This window comes from Hippopotamus amphibius, chromosome 9 (genome assembly GCF_030028045.1).
Source record: "Hippopotamus amphibius kiboko isolate mHipAmp2 chromosome 9, mHipAmp2.hap2, whole genome shotgun sequence".
NCBI lineage: Eukaryota > Metazoa > Chordata > Mammalia > Artiodactyla > Hippopotamidae > Hippopotamus > Hippopotamus amphibius.
In genome coordinates this window covers 95,621,756-95,645,336 of record NC_080194.1, presented here as the reverse complement: position 1 = coordinate 95,645,336, position 23,581 = coordinate 95,621,756, and the positions used below count along the sequence as shown (strand labels likewise).

General features: G+C 37.8%; 1 protein-coding gene across 1 annotated transcript in view; it reads left to right on the top strand.

Moving 5' to 3' along the window:
• HTR3B (5-hydroxytryptamine receptor 3B) overlaps nucleotides 1-23,581 on the top strand; it is a 73,459-nt gene that overhangs the window by 12,014 nt on the left and 37,864 nt on the right. The window contains exon 3 of the mRNA XM_057749489.1: nucleotides 20,544-20,637. Within this exon, the coding sequence (XP_057605472.1) occupies nucleotides 20,544-20,637 (94 nt within the window). The remainder of the gene's footprint in view (nucleotides 1-20,543; nucleotides 20,638-23,581) is intronic.

Here is a 23,581-nt window from a genome sequence, read left to right as displayed (position 1 = left end):
GAAAGGTCTTAAATCAATAACCTAATGTTCCACTGTAAGACAATAAATAAAGGAGAGCAAAGTAAATCAAAGTAAGTGTATGGAAGGAAATAATAAAGATAAGAGGATAAGACAATGAAATAGAAAACAGGCAAAAGAAAGAAAATACAAAGCCATCTGGCTCACCGAACATACTTTAGAAAATTGATAACCCCTTATGTTATCAACTGAGTTGTGTTCCCCTAAAATTTACACATTGAGGCTCTAATCCCTAGTGTGACTATATTTGAAGATAGGGCATTGAAGGACTGGTAACCTCATAAGAAGAGGAAGAGACCCCAATGATGTATGTGTACAGAGAAAAAGTCATGTGAAGACATAGCAAGAAGGAGGTAATCTACAAGCCAAGGAGTGAGGCCTCAAGAAAAACAAATTAGGCATACCTTGATCTTGGACTTCCAGATTACAGAAATATGGGAAAATAAATTTCTGTTGTTTAAGCCACCCAGTCTCCAGTATTTTGTTATGGCAACCCTATAAAGTCTATATAAAGACAGTGAGAAAGTGGCCACCTGCAATCCAGGAAGCGAGCACCAGGAATTAATCACTTTGTTCTTGAACTTCCCAGCCTCCAGAATTGTGGGAAATAAATTTCTACTGTTTAAGCCACCAAGTCCATGATATTTTTATTATGAGAAATAAAAGTAGCCCAAGCTAAGACAGATGGGAAGATTCAACAGTTGTTACATTGTTAATTCTTACCAAATTGATCTACAGATTCAACATAATTTCATCAAAATCTCATGAGGTATTTTGTAGAAATTGATAAGCTGATTCTAAAACTTACACAGGCATATCTCAGTTTATTGCACTTTGTTTTTTTGTGCTTTGCAGATACTGTGTTTTTATACAAATTGAATTTGTGGCAACTCTGCATCCAGCAAATCTGTTGACACCATTTTTCCAACAGCCTTTGCTCACTTCACGTCTCTGTGTCACATTTTGGTAATTCTCACAATATTGCAATTTTTTCGTTATTATTATATTTGTTATGGTGATCTCTGATCAGTGATTTTTGATGTTACTATACCAAAAAGATTACAACTCACTACAGGTTTCAGTTGATGGTTAGCAATTTTTTTAGCAATTAAGAATTTTAAAATTAAGGTGTATATTTTTTTTAGACATATAGCTACTGCACACTTAATAGACTACACAGTATAGTGTAAACATAACTTTCATATGCACTAGGAAATCAAAAAATTCATGTGATTTTCTTTATTGTGATAGTCATCTTGTTGCAGTGGTCTGGAACCAAACCCACATATCTCTGAGATAAGCCTGTATAGAAATGCGGAAGAGCTAGAATAACTAATATAATCTTGAAAAAGAAGAACAAATTGGAGACCTTATACTATACAATTTCAAGTCATGTGGTGTTGGCAAAAGGATATGCCAATGGCTCTTTCCAGGGACAGTTTTGTCCCTCCAGAGATATTTGGCAATATGTGGAGACATTTTTGGTTGTCACAGTTAGGGGATGTGTACTACAGGCATCTAATGAGTAGAGGTCAGGGACATTGCTAAATATCCTATAATGCACAGGACAAACTTCCCCACAGCAAAGAATTATTTGGCTCAAGATGTCAACAGTGCTGACATTGAGAAACCTTATGATAGACAAATATATCAATGCAACAGCATAAGAGAGTCCAGAAATAAATTCACAGAGTCAACTGACTTTCAGAAAAGTGCTCATGCAATTCACTGGGAAAAGAAAAATATTTTCAATAAATGATGGTAAGCAATGGATATTTGTATAGAAAAAAATAAACCTTGACTTCAGTCTTAGATTATATACAACAACTAATTCCACATTGGCCAAAGATGTAAATGTAAAACTAAAATTTTAATGTTTCTAAAGACAAGACAACATAAGAGAATATCTTTTCTACCTAGATACAGGCAAAGATTTGTTTGACAGAACATAAAGTACATTAAAAATTAAAAAAGTAATTGATAAACTGGCTTCATCAAAATGAAAAATTTCTGATCCTCAAAAAACTGTTAAGAAAATGAAAAGGTAAGCCACAGACTGGGAGAACATATGTACAATACATGTATCTTACAAAATTATTCATAACCTGGTGTATAAAGAATGCCTACAAATCATTAAGAAAAAGTTCAGTTTTAAAAGGGTAAAACACTTGAACAGATACTTTACAAAGTAAGATATATGAATGTCCAATACATCATTAGTCACCAGGGAAATGCAAATTAAAACTACAATGTGAAATTACTACATACCCACTAGAAAGACTAAAATTTAAAAGACTTTATAAAGTGTTAGAAAAGATCTGAAGCAACCCAAACTCACATACATTACTGGTGGAAGTATAAAGTGGTAAAACCACTTTGGAAAACTAAGAGTTTCTTATATGCTAAACATACACATATCTTAATACCCAGCAATCCATTTCCTGCTTGCACCCAGGAGAAATGAAAAGTGTGCATCCATAAAAAGACTTGCACAAGAATGTCCATTGTATCTTTACTCACAATAGTCCCAAATTGGAAATGACTGAAAATCATAGACAGGAGATTGGATAAACAAGTTGTGCAATCCATATGATAAAATATTGTTCAGCAGTAAAAATCAAAGAATTATTGTTATACATAACAATATTTGAATTTAAAAAACACTTAATTGTGAAAAAGAAGCCTGGCACAAAAGAGTACATGCTGTATATGATTCTAATTGTATGAAATTCTAAGGGCAAAGATGTGTTAAACAGAACAGGAAAAGCACATGGAGGAAATTTCTGGAAATGTACCATATCTTAATTGGCATGTTGGTTACATGAATGTATACATTTTTCAAAATGCATCAGCCTGTACACTTAAGATTGGTGCATTTTAGCATATGTAAATTATTATCTCCATTGTACAGTAACAACAAAGCACAAAAGAGAAGAAAAGAATTTAAAAGCAAAAGAATTAAAAAGTGAGCTGGCCAAACTGAGGGTAAAAACTAGAATAAAAGCCATTTAAAAAAAATGTTTCCATGGAAATTCCCTGGAGGTCAAGTGGTTGGGACTCCATGCTTCCAATGCAGGGGGCATGGGTTCAATCCCTCATTGGGGAGCTAAGATTCCCACTAGCTGCACAATGCAGCAGAAAGCAAAAACAAACCAACAAAACACTTTCCAAAAATCACATGATCATATCAATAGATGCAGAAAAGGCATTTGACGAAATCCAACATTCATTAATGATAAAAACTGTCAGTAAACTGAGAATAGAGGAAAACGTCCTCAATTTGATAAAGATTATCTACAAAAAAACTTACAGTTAACATCACACCAAATGGTAAGAAATTTTCAACTTTCCCACTAAAATCATGTAGAAGGCAAGGATGTTCTCTCTCACTATTTCTTTCAACAGTATACTGGAAGATCTAGCTAATGTAATAAGACAAGAAAAGGAAGTAAAAGGTATATAGATTGGGAAGCAAGAAACAAATCTGACACAATCATCTATGTAGAAAACCCAAAATAATTGACAAAAATACCTCCTGGAACGAATGTATGATTATAGCAAGGTTGCAAGACACTTGGTTAATATACAAAAGTCAATCACTTTCCTATATACCAGCAATGAACAAGTGGAATTAGAAGTTATAAGCACAATACTATTTATATTAGCACTCCCTCCCCTAAATTAAATACTTAGGTATAAATCTAACAAAATATTTACTAGATTTACTTGAGGAAAAATTACAGAACACTGATAAATGAAATCAGAGATCTAAATAAATGTAGAGATAGTCCATGCTTGTGGATAGGAATAGTTAATATTGTCAGTTATCCCTAATTTGATCTATAGATGCATTGGAATCCCAATCAAAATCCCAGCAAGTTATTTTGTGAATATCAACAAGTTGAATATAAAGTTTATATGGAGAGGCAAAAATTCCCAAAATAGCCAATACAATATTGAAAAACAAAAAGTTGGAGGACTGACACTACCCAACAATAAGACAATATAAAGCTAGAGTAATGAAGACAGTGTAGATTTGGCAAAAGAAGAGACAACTAGATCAATGGAATAAGACAGTGCAGAAAAACCCCACATAAATATAGTCAACTGATCTTTGACAAAAGAGCAAAGGTAATACAATGGAGCAAATGTACCCTTTTCAATAGTGTTGAAACAACTGGACATCCACATGCAAAGAAAAAAATATCCTAACACGTCATATGCTCTTCAAAAAATGTACCAAAAATGGGTCACAGACCTAAACTCCTGTACAATAACATAGGAGAAAACACAGATGACCTTGGGTACTTTTTAGATACAACATCAAAGTCACAATCTATGAAAGAAATAGTTGATAAACTGGACTTCATTAAAATTAAAACTGCTCTGTGAAAGACAATGTCAAGAGAATGAGAAGATAAGCCTCAGACTTGGAGAAAATACTTTCAGAAGACACATCTAATAAAGGACTGTTGTCTAAAATACGCAAAGAACTATTAAAACCCAACAATAAGGAAACAAACAACCTGACTAAAAATGGGCCAAAGACCTTAACAGAAACCTCATCAAAGATATACAGATGGCAAATATAGAATGCTAATTGGGAGTGCACACACACACACTTGCTTACTCCCAGTAAGGGCATGGAAGCAGCAGGTTGAAAACTGCCTGGGCTCTGACCAGCTTGCTGGGACCATCCCAGCATGCAACCCAGTCCACACCAGGTACCTGTTCTGGCACCTCTTGCTCTGGCTCTGCTAGACTGGAGGAGCTGTTGCCAAGGAGAGTGTCACACTTAAAGGGAATGGAGTTGGCTCAGACTCAACCCTCAGGACTTCCACTCCAGTCCCCATCCCTGGATAAGGCAGTTACTACCATTATGACCAGAGGAGAAGCCCTGACTAATACATGTTTCTGGCCCTAGCCCCTCCATCTCCAGCCCTACTTCCTACAAAGGTGGTAGTTGCCAGCATACCCTAGGGGAAGATGTAGCCCATGCTTGCTTCAGATTCAGCTCTTCCACCAAAGCCACTGGGAACAACCAGACTTTATAGGGATGCTCCTATACAAGGACACCCCTTCAAGACAGGGATAGTAGAAGGAATGAACAGTAAGCTAGGTGATACAGAAGAATAAATATGCAATCTGGAAGATAGAATACTGGAAATCACCCAATCAGAATAGCAAAAAAATAAACAATTTTTTAAAATGAGGACATTTAAGGGACCTATGGGACTGTATAAAGCATACTAGAATTGGAATGGAGAAGAGAGAAAAGGATAGAAAATGCATTTGATGGAATCATTGCTGAAAACTTCCTAAAGAAGAAGGAAACAGATTTCGAGGTACAGGAAGCACAATGATTCCCAAACAAGATGAACCCAAACAAACCAACACAAAGGTATACCATCATCAAAATGGCAAAAGTTAATGCTAAAGAGAGAATTTTAAATTCAGTAAGAGAAAAACAAAGAGCCACATACAAGGGAACCCTCATAAAGCTATCAGTTGATTTTTCTGCAGAAACTTTGCAGGCCAGAAGAGTGTGGCATGATATATTTAGGGTGCTGGAAGGGAAAACCTGAAACCCAGGATACCCTATCCAGCAGTTATCATTCAGAATTGAAGGAGAGATAAAGAACTTCTCAGACAAGCAAAAACTAAAAGATTTCATCCATACCAAACTGACCTTACAAGAAATATGAAAGGGTTTTCTTTAAGTGGAAAAAGGCTACAACAAGAATTAAGAATTTATAGGAAAGAAAAAATTCTGCTAGTAAAGGCAAATATACAGAAAAGGCTATGGCAACCACTTAAATAAGCTAGTATGAAGATTGAAAGACAAAAATTGTAAAACAAGTATAATTACAATGAACAGTGAAGGGAAAGACACAAAGATGTAAACTATGACATCAAAAACACAAAACATGGCGGAGGAGAATAAAAATGTAGATCTTTAGAATGTGTTTGAACTTAAATGACTACCAGTTTAAAACAAGTGGATATAGTTATCAGTTAACATATATGAACCCTGTGGTAACCACAAATGAAAAGCCTACAACAGATACACCAAAACCAGAGAGAAAGGAACACAAGCATAGTGCTAATGAAAATCATCAAACCACAATGAAAGAAATTAAAAGAAGCAAAGAACAGAGAATACCAAAACAATAAGAAAACAAGTAATAAAATAGCAATAAGTACATACTTGTCAATAATTATTTTGAATGTCAATGGACCAAAGGCTCCAATCAAAAGACATAGGGTGGCTGATTGAATAATAATAATAAAAAAAGATGTATCTATATGCCACCTACAAGAGACTCACTTCAGAGGTAAAGACACACACAGACTGAAAGTGAGGTGATAGAAAAAGGTATTCCATGTCAATGGAAATGAAAAGAAAGCTGAGGTGGCAATACTTGTATTAGACAAAGTAGACTTTGAAAGAAAGTCTATAAAAAAGGACAAAGAAGGACATTACATAATGATAAAGGGATCAATACAAGAAGAGGATATAATATTTGTAAACATATATGAACCTAAGGTAGGAGCAGGTAAACATATAAAGCAAGTGCTAACAGACATAAAGGGGAAAATAGACAATACAGTACAATACAATACAATACAATACAGTACAATAATAGTAGGGGACTTTAACACACCACTTACATCAATGGACAGATCATGCAGACAGAAAATCAATAAGGAAACCAGTGGCCTTAATTGACACATTAGACCAATTGGCCTTAATAGATATCTATAGTACATTCCATCAGCAGAATACGCATTCTTCTCACGTGAACATATGTTCTCTAGGATAGAACACATGCTAAGCTACAAAAATTCTCAACAAACTTAAGATGATAGAAATTATACCAAGCATCTTTCCTATATGAAACTAGAAATCAATTACAGGAAGAAAAAATGGGGAAAACACAAACATGTGGAAATTAAACAACATACTACTAAAAAACTAATGTGTAAATAAATAAAAAGGAAATCAGAAAATACCTCAAGACAAATGAAAATAAAAAACTTTTCAAAATCTATGGGACACAGCAAAAGCAGTTCTAAGAGGCAAGTTTATAGTGATAAAGGCCTTCCTCAAGAAACAAGAAAAATCTCAAATAAACAACCTAACCTACCATCTAAAGGAATTAGAAAAAGAACAAAGCCCAACATTAGCAGAAGGAAGGAAATAATGAAGATCGGAGCATAAATAAACAAAATAGAAATCCAAAACAAAACAAAACAAAAACCAATAGAAAAGATCAATGAAACCAAGAGCTGGCTTTTTGAAAAGATAAACAAAATTGATGTCTTTAGCCAGGCTTATTAAGAAAAAAAGAGAGAGAACACAAATAAACAAAATAAGAAATGAAAGAAGAGAAATTACAATTGATATCATAGAGATACAAAAAAATCATAAGAGAATACTGTGAACATTATATGCCAACAAATTGAATAACCTAGAAGAAATGGATAAATTCTTAGAAACACACAATCTTCCAAAACTGAATCAGGAAGAAGTCCATAATTTGGACAAATGGATCACTAGTAGTGAAATTGAATCAATAGTCAAAAAACTCCAGCAAGCAAAAGTGCAGGACCAGACAGCTTCACAGGGGCATTTTACCAAACATATAAGAAGAGCTAATACCTATCCTCCTCAAACTATTCCAAAAAAAGTGAAGAGAAAGGAACACTCCCAAATTCACTCTCCAAGGCCACCATTACCCTGATACCCAAACCAGACAAAGACACTACAAAAAAATAAAATTATAGGCCAATATCTCTGATGAATATAGATATAAAAATCCTAATAAATTATTAGCAATCTATAATACAATATAGATTATGTATTATATACATAATACATAATTATATATTATATAATTATATATTATATAATACAATATATAAAACAGGCCATACGTTATGGTCAAGTGGTATTTATTCCAGGGATGTGAGGATGGTTCAATACCTGCAAATCAATCAATGTGATATACCACATTAACAAAACAGAGAATTAAAAAAAAATCACATGATCATCTCAACAGATGCAGAAAAAGCATTTGACAAAATTCAACATCCATTCATGACAAAAACTCTCATCAAAGTGGATTTAGAGGAAACATATCTCAATATAATAAAGGTTATTTATGACAAATTCAAAGCTAATGTCATACTCAATGGTTAAAAGCTGAAAGCTTTTTCTCTAAAATCAGGAGCAAGACAAGGTTGCCCACTCTCCTCACTTCTATTTAATGTAACACTGGAATTCCTAGCCACAGCAATTAGACAAGGAAGAGGAATAAAAGGAATCCAAACTGGGAGGGAAGTAAAACTGTCATTATCTGCAGATAACATGATAGTATATATAGAAAACCCTAAAATCTTCACCCCAAAACAATTAGAACTAATAAATGAATTCAGCAAGGTGGACAGATACAAGATTAATATACAGAATTCTGTTTTTTCTATACAACAATAATAAACTATTTGAAAAAGAAAGTAAGAAAATAATCTCATTTAAAATTGCATCAAAAAGTTTAAAATACTTCAGAATAAATTTAACCAAAGAGGCAAAAGACCTACACTCTGAAAATTATAAAATGATGAAGGAAATTGAAGATGATACAAAGAAATGGAAAGATATCCCATGTTCATGGATTGTAAGAATTAATATTGTTGAAATGTCCATATTACCAACGGCAATCTACAGATTTAATGCAGTGCCTATCAAAATACCCATTATGTTTTCCCACAAAACTAGAGCAAATAATCTGAAAATTTTATATGGAACTACAAAAGACCCCGAATAGCCAAAGCAATATTTGGGGGCAGGGTGGGGGAACAAAGCTGAAGTTGTCATGCTCCCTTAGTTCAGACTATAGTACAAAGTTTCAGTAATCAAATCAGCATGGAACTGGCACAAAATAGATATATTGATCAATGGAGTTGAATAGAGAGCCCAGAAATAAACCCACACACATATGGTCAATTAATCCATGACAAAGGTGGCAAAATGTACAATGGGGAAAATACAGTCTCTTCAACAAGTTGTGCTGGGAAAATTGGAGAGCTACACATAATAGAATGCAATTAGAATGCTTCCTCACACCACATACAAAAATAAAGTCAAAATGGATTAAAGACTTAAATGTAAGACTGGAAACCATAAAACTCCTAGCAGAAAACATAGGCAGACATTTTGATATGTCATAGCAATATTTTTTGGATCTGACTTCTCAGGCAAGGGGAAAAAAAGTAAAAATAAGCAAATGAGACCTAATTAAACTTAAAAGCATTTACACAGCAAAGAATACCATCAACAAAAATGGAAAGACAACCTATGAATGGGAGAAAATATTTTCAAATGATATGTCTGATAAGGGGTTAACATCCAAAATATTTAAACAGCTCATACAACTCAACATCAAAAAACAAAGAACCCGATCAGAAAATAGGCAGAAGACCTGAATATGTATTTTTCCAAAAAAGTCATACAGATGACCAATAAGCACAAGAAAAAATGCTCAATATCACCAATCACCAGGAAAATGCAAATCAAAATCCCAGTGAGATATCACCTCACACCTGTCAGAATAGCTGTTATCAAAAAGACCACAAATAACAGATGTTGCCAAGGAAGCGGAGAAAAGTGAACCCTCACAGACCTTGGTGGGAATATAAATTAGTGCAGCCACTATGAAAAATATTATGGTGGTTCATCAAAAAACTAAAAATAGAAGTAACATATGATCCAGCAATTTTACTCCTCGGTATATGTCCGAAAAAGAAAGGAAAGGAAAAGAAAGAAAGAAAGAAAAAGAAAGAAAGAAAGAAAGAAAGAAAGAAAGAAAGAAAGAAAGAAAGAAAGAAAGAAAGAAAGAAAGAAAGAAAGAAGGAAGGAAGGAAGGAAGGAAGGAAGGAAGGAAGGAAGGAAGGAAGGAAGGAAGGAAGGAAGGAAAGAGAAAGAAAGAAAGAAAAAGAAAGAAAAGAAAGACAGAGAGAGAGGGAGGGAGGAAGGAAAGAAAGATAAAGAGGAAGAAAGGGAAGGAAGGAAGGAAGGAAGGGAGAAAAAAAACACATTTGAAAAGACATGTATCCCTATGTTCATAGCAGCATTATTTACAGTAGCCAAGATATGGAAGCAATTTTATGACTAGATAAAGAAGACATGGTGTATATATACAACAGAATACTTCTCAGCCATAAAAAAGAATGAAAATTTGCCACTTGCAACAACATGGATGGACTTGTAGGGTATTCCAGTTAGGGAAATGTCAGACAGAAAAACGTAAGTCTATATTATCCCTTGTATGTGAAATCTAAAAAATAGAACAAACAAAGATATATAACAAAACAGAAACAGACTCACAGAACAAAATAGTGGTGACCAGTGGGGAAAGGAATGAGGGGAGGGGCAAGATAGGGGTGACAGATTAAGAGGTAGAAACTATTATGTATAAAATAAATAGGATACAAGGATATATTGTACAGCAGGGAATATAGCCAATATCTTATCATAATTTTAAATGGAGTATAACCTTTAAAGTATTGAATCACTTTGTTTTTCACCTGAAACTAATATTGTAAGTCAATGATAAAAAATATCCAGAACACTGACAGCACCAAATGCTGGTGAGGATGTGGAGCAGCAGGAGCTCACCTTCATTGCTGGTGGGAATGCAAAACAGTACAGCACTTTGGAAGACAGTTTGGCAGTTTTTTATAAAACTAAGCGTACTCTTATCATGTGATCTAGAAACTGTGTTCTTTGATATCTATACAAAGGAGTTGAAAACTTATATCCATACTGAAACCTGTACACAACTTTTTATAGTAGTAATTATTCATAATTGCCATAACTTGGAAGCATATTGGTTTTAATAATAAGATTATGTGCTGGGAACTTACCTATCTTTCTGAAGTTTGTAGCCTTAGATTTCCTCTGAGGGCTAATCATTTAATTTGGAGTTAACTCAATCCCTAAGATTCTTTGAGTTATAAAGTAAGAATATGAAGGAGTTGGCGTATTTAGCCCTGACAGAGCACCCTAGAGTCTTTAGTTTGCAGGATGGCTCGAGACCTATTTCACTACAATGGAGAAAAGTGAGTTGAATAAATAAATCAGCACACATTGTTACAGGCTGAATTGTGTGGCCCCCCCACCGCCCACGCTCCCACCAAAGTTGTTTGTTGAAGCCATTACCTCCAGTACCTCAGGATGTTACTATGTAGAGAATATGTTGCCAAGTCCTTTAAAGAGGACTTTAGTTAAAATGGGGTCATTAGGGTGGCTCTTAGTTCAATAGGACTGGGATCCTTATAAGAAGAGACGATTAGGACAGAGAAACACACAGACCAAGGGGGAAGCACACGAAGACACAGTGAGAAAGTAGCCACCTGCCAGCCAAGGAGAGAGGCCTCAGAGTAAAGCAACCCTGCTGACATCTTGACCTTAGACTTCTAGACTCCACAAGTGTAAGAAAATAAATTTCTGTTGTTTAAGCTCCCCGGTGGTGGTATTTTGTTATGACAGCCAGACTACTATATACATATTCTATTTGACAAGCCTCATAGTTGAATTCAACAATCATGCATTGAACTTTCACTGTACCAGTTTTTTTCTGTGCGCAATACCGGCTGGATGATATCGGTCTCCCTTAAGGGGGCTCTAGTTCAGTGAGGCAGACAAACATGGTGATGAAGAATGATTCCATGCAGGCTCAGAAATACATACACACTACCAGCTCACATACTTTACCTAACGGAAAGATATTTTGGCGCACAAACTTAGCACCTGGCCAAACTACCATTGTTTTAACAAAGGCTTATTTAGTTGCGAGTAAGAGAAACCAGCACCAAGAAGCCCTAAGTAAAAATGGGAGGGGAGGGCTTTTTTAGAGGCCACAGGGCAACCTCGTGATAGTGCAGCTGGGCCACGTGAACACTGAAACCAGCTCTTGGAGTGTCATCAGGAATCAGTTACTCTTCTCTGTGCTGCCACATGCAGTTTCTCATCCTTGATCTCTCTACAGGTCTGTTTTCTTCTCATTCTCTGTTGTTCAGCATCCTTTGCTTCTCTGTGGAAATGGTGGAAACTGACACCCCCACCCCCCACCCCAGACTATGACATTTTCCCAGCCCCAGCACCACTAACCAACTGGCCAGTGACTTATCACCCAAGTTCTGGGAGAGAGTCTAGTGGTCCACTTGGACCAGATGTCTACCCCTTGTCCTATTGGCTTTGGTCAGAGAGGGTGGGAAAACAGTACATTCATGGCCATTGGAACTGGAGAAGGCGGCAATTATCTAAGAAGGGAAATGCAGACAGGGCATATGTCCTGACAGTTTCCTTTTATTCTTTCTTCTTCTTTTTAAATGTTTAGTTATTTATTTGGTTGCACTGGGTCTTAGTTGTGGCAGGTGGGCTCCTTAGTTGCAGCTCACAGGCGCCTTAGTTGTGACTCGCAGGCTCCTTAGTTGTGGCATGAGAATTTTTAGCTGCGGTAGGCATGTGGGATCTAGTTTCCTGACCAGGGATTAAACCTGGGTCTCCTACATTGGAAGCATGGAGTCTTAGCCGCTGCGCCACCAGGGAAGTCCCCCCGTCCCACGGAGAGTTTCTTTTTACAAGCATCAAAGTGGAATTCAATAATAATTGAATGAAGGGAAATTCATTCCATCCATCTACAAGTGAATCTATTTGCACTGATTTAAACTTGTGATTTTCAGACCTGGTTGCACATCAGAGTCACCTGTGGAGTTTCAAAAACTTGTCAGTGCCTGGTTCCCACCTTTTCCCATAATATCAGAATCTGTGAAGGTGGAGCCCATGTAATTTTTGAAAAGTTTTTAAACATTCCAATGATCCCAAATGTGCTGCCAGGGTTGCAAACTTCTTGTTTAGACTTCATACCATTATAATTTAGACTTCAGATTGTATGGTTTCATACCTTAGTCTCAAAAGATGTGATCAGGTTAGGAATTATGTGCTTCTGCTAAAATTTATGGCAAAATCATCGTTGAGTATTTTGGGGGAGAGAAGAGCTTCCTTCAAGGCAGGGTAGTTAATTTCAGGGTAGGTTTTTATTTTATTTTTCATTTATTTTTTTTTAATTTTATTGGAGTATAGTTGATTTACGTTATGTTAGTTTCAGGTGTGAGAGGTAGCCTTTTACATTTCTGTATGATTAGGCTCTGAAAAGGTTGATCATCAGGTTTCTTAGAATGTAACAGTCTTTTGGAGAAATAAGAAACTTAGTATTTCCTACAAAACTTCTCTGACTCTTGCAGTGGAGACGTTCAGTGGTCTTCCCAGATCTTCTCAGATCCCTTTTTACTGTTTCTGTGCTCCCTTCTCTCAACTTCTGAGTGCTACTGCTTCCAAATGCCAATACCTAGAACTTTCCTTGGGCTACTAAAGCTTTGTCTGCCCAAGAAAAGAGCAGAAAATTCTTGGGAGTTCAATCCCTGTCACCCCTGCCCCCCAGGTGGAAAGCCAATGACTGACAGGTGTGAGTATGCCAGCCAGACTCTTATTAATGAGCAAAGTCTTAATGTAGCTTTCACTGTGGATTTCCTTGCAGTGTGAGGCTGAAAACCATTGTTTTTCCTTAGCTGTTTCTATTGTGAGTGCTTCTATAATAAACACATTCACAAATCCTTATCTCAGGTATGCTTCAGGAAAATCCAACCTAAGATATTCAGCTTTATGGAATTTTATCCCTTCTGTCTAATATTAAAATTCTAGAAGACTTTCAATAATACTATTTATAACTTTTCAGATAAGAAGCATCAAGGCTTTACTTCTTCCTGCTCTTAGGAACAGAATAGGGAAGTTACCTCTTGAGAAGTCACTGAGTCACTGGGAAACTCCCAGAAACAAAGAGTTTGGAGGATCAAGAGTAAGTGAGCAGGGATGAACTGGTTGACAATTGTAAGCACAGTGGAAATAGATTAGACAGGTTTGGTGTGAGCTGATGTTGGGGAATCTAAAGAAGGATAGTCAGAGCAAAGAAAAAAGAGTGGTGACATGGATAGTGGTGACTTTCAAGTCACCTAACTGTGCACCGTGTAATAAAAAACAGCTTGGCGTTTTCTGGGGCTGCAGCTGCCACAAGGCGGCGCTCTGATTACATTCACTTTGGTTTCTGCGGAGTTTTCCATTTTCCCACTCTGCTTACTGTCTTTAAGGGCTCTAACTAGAGGTCTGTCACACTCCAGCCGCAGTCAGCCAGCCTATTATTAGTGCCAAGCTTTCCTCCTGGAGCTATGACAGTGTAAATTTCAGCAATGGCAGAAAGGGGACAAATACAGCTGTTGTGCATTTTAGAATGATTGCTACAGGCCATTTGGAGACAGCTTTATAATAACAGCACTTATACAGACTTATACAGTATTTCACTTTTCTGTTTTATTCTCCCCTTAACACTTTTTAACATGAACTTATTAATCCACTCAACTCATGTGAATCTGGAATTATCTGCCTCCCAATTTTACGAAGTGAGGCTTGCAGCCCCCAAGAAACTACATCCTGGACTTCCTTGGTGGTACAGCGGTTAAGAATCCGCCTGCTAATGCAGGGGACATGGGTTTGAGCCCTGGTCCGGGGAGATCCCACATGCGTGGAGCAACTAAGCCCCTGCACCACAACTACTGAGCTTGCGCTCTAGAGCCCATGAGCCACAACTAATGAGTGCACACGCCACAACTACTTAAGCCCATGCACCTAGAGCCAGTGCTCCACAACAAGAGAAGCTACCACAATGAGAAGCCTGCGCACTGCAAGGAAGAGTAGCCCCTGCTCTTCACAACTACAGAAAGCTCACGTGCAGCAACGAAGACCCAACACAAACAATAAAAATAAATAAATAAATTTATTAAAAAACCCCTCAGAAATTAGACCAAACCAGAATATCTTACTGGGTGCTGTGAATGACCACATCCAGGCCTCTCCACAGAAGACTAAATGAACCTAAATGGAAAAGTCTTGGGCTCTGCGGTGAGCCATGGATCACGGGAGAGTCCCCGGTACTGGCACAGCAAGACTTCAAGGCTCATGACATGTGCAGAAGCCCTGGCCAGCATGGCACCGTGAGTCAGACTATTTGCCTTACACTGCAGTCTATGCAGTTTCCTGGAATTGCTGTTGTTGGGGGCATACAGAAGCAGCAAGCCCACAGTTCTACATTCCTCTTGCTTTTGGGGGGCCATCTCACTCCTGGTGATTGCAAGACCCCTGAATTTTAGGCATCCTCTGAGGGATTCAAAGAGAGGCATGAACTTCCTACATTTGTGTCCCATGTTTATCCTTTGCATGGCTTGCTGCCTGGTTCTGGAGCAAACCAAATAAAAGCAATCTTGATCTGAACCCAAGTCACCATTCTTTGTGAGATGGCTAGTGAAAGGATAGTATATTGGATGTGGTTGTGAGAAAGCTAGGCCCTTCTTGGTGCCATCTTTCTTTCATAAACCGAAATTCTTTTCTGCCTATTTATTAATTCCTTCCTTCCTCTCCTCTTTCCATCCTTCTCAAACATTTAATGAGCACTCACTAGGTACCAAGCTCTGTGCTGGAGATAGAAAGATGAATAAGACATAGTGGGCTCTGTCTTCAAGGAATTCACAGAATTCTGAAAGAGACAGGAAAGTAAACAAATAGTCATAATACACTTGAATAAGTGCTATAATGGGGGTGTCTGTGAAGCCCTGTAAGTTCAAGGGAGTGGGCTCTGATGTGCAAATGGATGTTTAGTAACCAGCTGGTGAGAGGGGCCCTGATTCTTACTGTTTGTTGGTTCCTATGTGGCAAATCCCATCATGGCTGATTTCAAGCTACTAACCTGAACACAGAGTTGGGAAAGGATGTACACAGTTGGCCCTTTGTTTTTTTTTTTTGGCCGTGCCAGGCAGCCTGCAGGATCTTAATTCCCCAACCAGAGATCAAACCCGTGCCCCCTGCAGTGGAAGCACAGAGTCCTAACCACTGGACCACCAGGGAAGTCCCCACAGTTGGTCCTTTCGATGCAGTAAGAGCCAGCTCCAGCATACCGCTGTGATTTCTGCCTTGTGAGATCCTGAGCAGAGAATTCACCCCTGCTGTTCCTGGGCTTCTGACCTACAGAACTTTGAGCTCACAAATCAGCTTTGTTTTCAGCTAAGTGTGTGGTAATTTGTTATGCAACCATAGAAAACTATAAACAGAGCCTATTATACCCTTTACAGATGTGAAAACAGAGGCTTAGAAACAGTAAGCAACTTGACCAAGGCCATGAGCAACTAGCAAGTGATGGAGCTGGGAGGCAAAATAAGGTGTGTCTGACTCCAAAGCCTGGAACCTTAGCTCCTCTGTTCTCATAGGCAACCATGTCCCATAACCATGGAAGGCCAGGGTCACGGAGGACACTATTTCTTTTTATTTATTTCTAGGGACCAGAAAGTATACATTATTATTAAACAATGAGATCCTGTGCCAGAAAAAAAAAAAAAAATCAAAGGCTGAAGGTAGCTTAGAACTTGAAGTGGTACCCAAGTGGTTACCTTGATATTTATTTCAGAAGACAATGCTATGAAGTAAAAGAAATTTCAAATGGGACTCTACTCATTAAATATTTGAATTTGGCTAGAGTGTCCATTTCCGCTTTTCTCCTCCAGCCTGACCAGATGTGCTCAGAAAATGTGGTTCGCCCTGAATATGTACATCTGTCAAAATTCCTGTCAATTTTAGCACGACTGCCAAGGGAGTGAACAAAGAGAGTTAGCGATTAACTTCAAAGAACTTTGTTGGAGAGGAATAAAGATATTTAAGGCCTATTTTGTGAACTAATTGCATTTGCATATTTATGGGATTTACTGATATAGCAGTAATTAAAAACTATTTAGTAGTCTTAAAGGACACATAACTCAGTTGCTGTTTGCATAATAAACACTTCCTTATTATGCTTGCATAATAAACCCTCTCCACCCCCCCACCCCTGCCCCGCCCCACTTCTTCCAAAAGACTGGTCCATCTAAGAGGTGTCATATCTTACTTGGAAAAAATGGAATAACAAAGTGCAAGGACTCATAGGAATGTGGAGAGGAGACTTCTGAAATAAATATACTTCTAGGTACTCTCCTAATGTTAGGCCTGGCCTGAACTGCTATCGGAGAATGGCAGATTAGCTAACCTCAGATTAATAAATCTTTCTTTTTCCCAGGTGATATTTAAGAAGCCTGAATGCTTATCCTCTGACAATTCCATTGTTTTACTTTAATGCCCTGACCTGTTTGAAGGGCCTGAATAGGGTTCACCCTGCACTCATCCTTCCTAAAGAAATGTCTAAGCAGGGTGAAATCTTTGAGTAATGGATGACAGGAAACAATGTGAGTAAAAAGTGCTGAATTTAAGGAGTGAGAAGAGACAGTTTTCGTGGAAAATTAAAGGTTGAGCAAGGGACAGATACCAAATGCAACAGCACTGAGTGTATAAACTAAGCCCAGACAGGACAGTAAGGTTGGGAAAAGAAAGCTCTGAGCCATCTGGTGGTGCAGAGCAGGGCCATCAAGGAAAGATCAGACAGCATCTGTATATAAACAACTTTGAAGACAAGTCACTCACACAAACCTTTCCTGTCTTGGCAGAATTCATCAGCTGGTAAAAAGCGATAATGGGCAGGATCACCAGACTGTTGTTAAATTAGCTAATGAAGGTCGTAATGTACCTGTATTACACATCATTAGCAATGGCCTTCCAGTAACAGATGGGTATATGAGAAAGGGAGCCGGAAGGGAGGGCAAGCGTGTCCCAGGAGGTTTGGCTTAGCGCCTCAGCTTACTAAAATATGTGGCAAGAAGATAATGTTGATTACCATCTCAATTAAATCTTTGCATAAAGGCAAGATTCTGTGTTCCCTGCCCATGAAGAAATGCTCTGCTGCCTGCAGCTTGCCTTTCTCCTGTCCTAATTCATCTCATAGGAAAAAGCCAACAATTGATGGAAAGTGACGGGACTTTGATGGCCGGATCAGTCCTTGATGATCTTATCTCTTGATGAGGTCCCATTTATTTGTCTACCCTGTCTCAAGGGTATGTCTCAAATTTTCCGTAACTTTGTATCCAATTTCCTCTACCAGGTTGTATTTCTTTTTTTACCTTTTCGTCTTAAATATTGAATATTTTCAAATGCCTAGCAAAATTGGAAGCATAATAGAAAGAACTCTGTGCACCCCCAGCCATCTGAGAGTTTGTTGCCAACAGATGACCCTTCACCTGTGAGTACTTAGAGCATTATTCTTATAAACAAGGACATTATTTTACAAAATCTCAATACAATCAAAATCAGGAAATCAATATCACTATATTACTACCATCTAATCCACAGACCCCCTCTGTGTTTCACCAGTTCTCTCCAAAATATTCTTTACAACAAAAGGTTCCACTCCAGAATCACACGTTGCATTGAGTTGTCATGTCTCTTTAACCTCCTTTTGTTTGGTACGGTTTCAGTCTCTCTTTAACTTTCATAATCTTGACACTTTTGAAGATTACATGCCTGCTGTTTTTTAGACTGTCCCACAATATGGGGTTTCCTCCTGGATAGATGCAAGTTATGAATTTTTAGCAGGATGATAACAGAAGGGCTGCTGCATCTTCTCAAATCCTCCTATCTCGTGGTGCACAACTCCCATACGTGGTGATGCTAATTTTCATTATTTGATTGAAGTGTTGTCTACCAGACTTCCCCACTGAAAGATTTTTTAATCTTTGTAATTAATAAGTATTTTGCGTAAGTGTCCTGTTTCTCATCAAACTTTTGCCAACCAGTTTTTATCACCCATTCATGTTTCTTTTGTGAATTAATCATCACTATAAAGATTCCATTATTTCTTCTATATTTATTAGTTGACAATTCTAATGTAAGGGAAGTTTTCTTCTAATTTTTTCTAAAACTACTAATTTAAGAAGTTTTCTCTTCTTATCATTCATCTATTTAAATCAGGATGGACTCCTGGATTATTATTCTACTTTGTGGCTTATAATTCTTTGCCATCATTATTGACTTTGATGCTTGAATCATCACAGATTTGGCCAGTGGGAGTCCCTTCAAGCTGACTATGTCCTTTTATCCTGCCCCTATCATTCTTTCAGCACTTCTTTACTTTGTGATACAAGGAGGTATTTCTGGTCTCTTCTTATATTTTCCTGCCCCAGCCCTGGCATCACGCATTTCTCCATTTCTTCCTTGTAGGTAGATATGCTTTTTAGAGACCAAGATCTGGGTGTTAGGTGTACTCATTGCTGTTGGGGTGTCCCTGCTCCCACGCCCTCTAGTGGACAGAGCTAGGAACCACATGCATGTTTGAACACGAGTACACACCTTTATGTTTGTATTTATTTCTATATTTAGCTATATGTATTGAAAACCAAGCATTCACTCTGATACTTCCAAAACCAACTCAACACTACAGGGTTCATCCTAGTTTTCTCCCTTTCCATATTTTTAACTCCTTTCACCAATATCTACACTTTATTGGTAGATGAAAATTAAAAAGAGAGTTTCATGGATTCTAAACAAAGGGACCAAATAATTAGGAGAACAGGGGTTAGGTATAAACTTCCCCCCTCAATTTGTTCTGTGAAAACTTATCTCAAACCTGTGCCTCTACATTTGATTTACAGTAAAAAGCAGGCAGATGTTGGAAATGGTATGAAATTTAATTTTTGTTTCTAGAGCATCTAGGGGTCTACCAGTGGAAGACAGAGTTCTATGGAATGATACATCGTTTTCCTAATAATGAAGAGTGAATGGGGCTCAATCAAAAAGTGAAAAAAAAATTTTTTTATTCAATGATATTGATCTTTAGTAGTTTTCATGTTCAATAAGCCTAGACACATCCTCTCTTATATAGTTAATTTCTGAGTTATGGGCAGTGAGAATTTAAGAAGCATTTCTATTTATCAAAAGTCAGTGTTTCTTTTAATGAAAGGGGCTTAGGAAAAACAAAAGGCACTCTTTCCACTGTACTGTTGGCAGTTGCTGTTCATTTGACAATACCAGGTTTCCATTAGCTTAGTGTAACTCGAGTCCAATAATCATTGTCAAATGCTGAAGATGTTACTGCATAAGTCTGATTTAGAACAGCTATTTGGATCTCAATTATTAATGAAATTAGGGTCCTAAATGTCAGCAAGAGCATTGCCATAGGTAAAGGCTGTAAAAGAAATCATATTAGTGTGGACTTTCCCCTCCTTAGGGGCTCCTCTTAGATTACATTATTCACTTAGCTATCTCCTGTCTGGGAAATTGAAATGTTGGCCATGATCCTGGGACAGTACCAAATGGAGAAGTTAAGGGGTATCATCGTGATGGCATCAATTCCAAAACATTTGTGTGGTGCTGGTATTGCCTTTGGTCCCATTTAGTGTTTATAAAACAGCACCAGCAAGGACAGCGTAAAGTGGCAAGCAGAGAAGGAAGGGAGTGGAAAGGAGCTCGTTTAGGAAAGGTTGAATGGCATTCCATCCAATAGGCAAGTTTGTGTTTCTCGTCTTTGGGACGTGCCTGGGGAACACTGGCGAGTACAATGGCTCCTCTGTGGCCCTTGGTCCTGGCGGCCGCTTCAGGTGAGTCCTTCAGTGATTTTACTGGGCATTGAATATTAATGTGTAGAACTAGACACTGTTTTCTATGTTGTGCTGTATAACTTCTCACAAGTGTTTGTTTTTATTTATCATCTGTAAAATGTCAGCCCCGTGAAGCTACACGGAGACCAACAATTTGTTATGACTTTGCTCTACAACTATAGATGTATATACACATAGGGTCACACGTAGCTGAAAATATGCTCTGAAATGTTATGATTGTTTGATAAATTTCTCTCTCCTTAGAAACCAAGCTCTCTTTACAACAATTGACATTGAGAGTTTGTGGCATTCTCTATCAGATTTACTCTTACGTCTGAATAGTATATTATTATTATCCAAGATAGTCTTGGTTTTTAGTAGCCCGGAGAGAGAGTCCCTCGGACTCCAAGAGTCCCCATGACTCCATCGTGTCTACAGAAACCTGGATATTATTTTGGTAACAGAGGCTTTACATCCGGCTGGCTTTACATCCAGACTTTGTAAGTCTGTATGGTTGATAAGTGTTTCTCTAAAGATGAACTCTATAAACTTGCATGTTTTGAGTGTACAATTCACCTTAAAAATACTTTAGAAACTAATATATACGTATATATGTTTTTTCCCCCCTAAATTTCTGGGACTAAAACTCCATGGTGCCAGTATTAATTCTACTGAATTGAGCTATCTGAGTTAGGCTACTATTGGTTCTTAGAAAATATACACAAATCAAAAATTTATGTTTATGCTGGTGTTTCCCAACACCCCATTTTCTCGAGGGTTCTCCTAGAGCTAGTATCTGAATTTCCATGTTTTAAAATATAACAGAAAGTGGAATGAGTCCATTACAGAGATGAGGAAGGAATTTGGTAGCCAAGCAGCTGGAAATTATTTTTTGATTGGGTAGAGAAGAAAAATAGCCACTTATTATTTAAAGTATAAAAATCCTGCATGTTGAATTTAAAGGATAAAAGCATATCTTAATTATAAAAATGAAAACAGAGGAAATTTCATTAAATGCCAAATGGGTTTCTTAGCAGAAAATAATTGTATACATTAAACTAAGTAAGATAAAATAGAAAAATGAAGGTTTGAAAACAGAAGAAATTCTTCTTAATGACTTCTCTTTCTAATGTTTTGTATTACGCTTGATTTTTGTTCTAAATGTGGCAGAGAAAGTGTTTTTATAGTGTCTCATAATCCGTGCTTGACCATAAATCACATTGAGAACATTTGTTGCAGAAAAATTCACCCTTTGGAATTTTTACTGGGTTAATATCAAGATGATTTGCAAATATAAGAGCACTTAACCAACCACCAATTCATGGCTGCACCCAGGAGGCAGTGTGATGGGGTAGGAGGCCTGGATTAGAACCATTTCATTCCTGCCACACTACTCACCAGCCTTGTGACCCTGAGCAAATCAAATAACCACTTAGAGATTCTGTTTCCCTGTAAGTTAACTGTTTGTTTTGTATATTCATGAAGACCAAATAGGATAGCATTATGAAATTGTAAGGTGTAATGCAAATGTAAGATATCAACCTGAAAACACACAAACACAGAAAAAAAACAATGAGGTGTTTCTGTCCCAAAACGGACACCATGCAACTCTTCCTTCCAGAAGGTTACTCAGTGCTGCTCCTAATATTCGCAGGGAGCCAGGTCAGTGTATTGTCAGAGAAAGAGCTTGGCCTTTAAATCCAGATCAGTCTTGTTTAAATTCCAGGCTCTTCACTTACAAGCTGTGTGATCTTCAGTGGTACTAACCTCACCAAGCCTGTAAGGCTTGCACAGGGCTCCACACAGGGCTGTAGAGTGCCTACCTCATAAAACTCTTGTAGAAGTTAAATAATTCATGTAAAGGGCTCTTAGCCCAGAGCCTGACACACAGCGAGTTATTTAATCGGTACTAGGTATTCAATAGTACCTCGCACCTAAACCTCTATTTCCCTGTAACCTCTCAGATCTATGTATTGTTACCCACCAGGGTCCTTGGCCTTCCTTAATCAACAGAAATTGATAAGAGGCCAGACAAGAAATTCAGGCAAAGCTTTATTGGGCTCCCTACTGCAGCAGAGGGGAGCAAAAACAAGTAGCAGGTTCCTTTGCTCGCTCCCTGGGGCAGGGCGAGCTGATTCTTTATATGGGGTGAGGGTAGGGGCAGGTCCAGAAGTCAGGCCAGAGGGGTGGCTTAGGTGGTCTGTCCATCCCTTTGGTGGTGGTGTACACAGGGGGTACGCATAATACCCTGCTTCTGCTCCCTGCTCTTCAGAAGAGGTGGTTGGCTTTGTGGTTTTTTTGTATCTTGGTGTCCATCATTTGCCCCAACTGCACACGCACCCAGTTATTTTTAGACCCTCATAGTTTCTTTGTATTTTGCTTCTCAAGGAGACTTTAGTCCAGGTGCAACACTGCAGCAAAGGGTCCTAGGTCTCAGATCCCAGCCTGTCTCAGTATCACTCGCTTATAATCCTAAATGTGGTACACTCACCAAAGCAAAAATAGCTCTTTTCATCAAAGTGCCCAGAACACGTTAAGATAGGGGTGTGTGTGAGTAACGCGTGGAAATAAGGAAAACAAGGAATAATTCTACTGTACTTTTATCTTTTTTAAAATCCCGCTTCACCTAAGAGTGCTTCCCAGCTCAGTTCCTAACACATTCTACTTTCCAGAAATCTTAGGAGTGAATTATTTGAAGCTGATTATTAGCATCCAAGGAGGCAGTGCTAGTGAAATCTGTCCTGGGTCTGTTGATAGCTTCCATCAGTGTCTGTTGAAACATCACTGAACTGTGAGTCCTTTAGTGCTTGTGTGAATGTCACATTAGCTTTCAAGGGGCATAATTTACTCTTAATTAATGGTCACTGAAATCCTTAACCCCTCTCCTGTAATTGATCTTTCTCCTCAGGCAAATTTGCATTCATAGAATTGCAATTTCTTATTT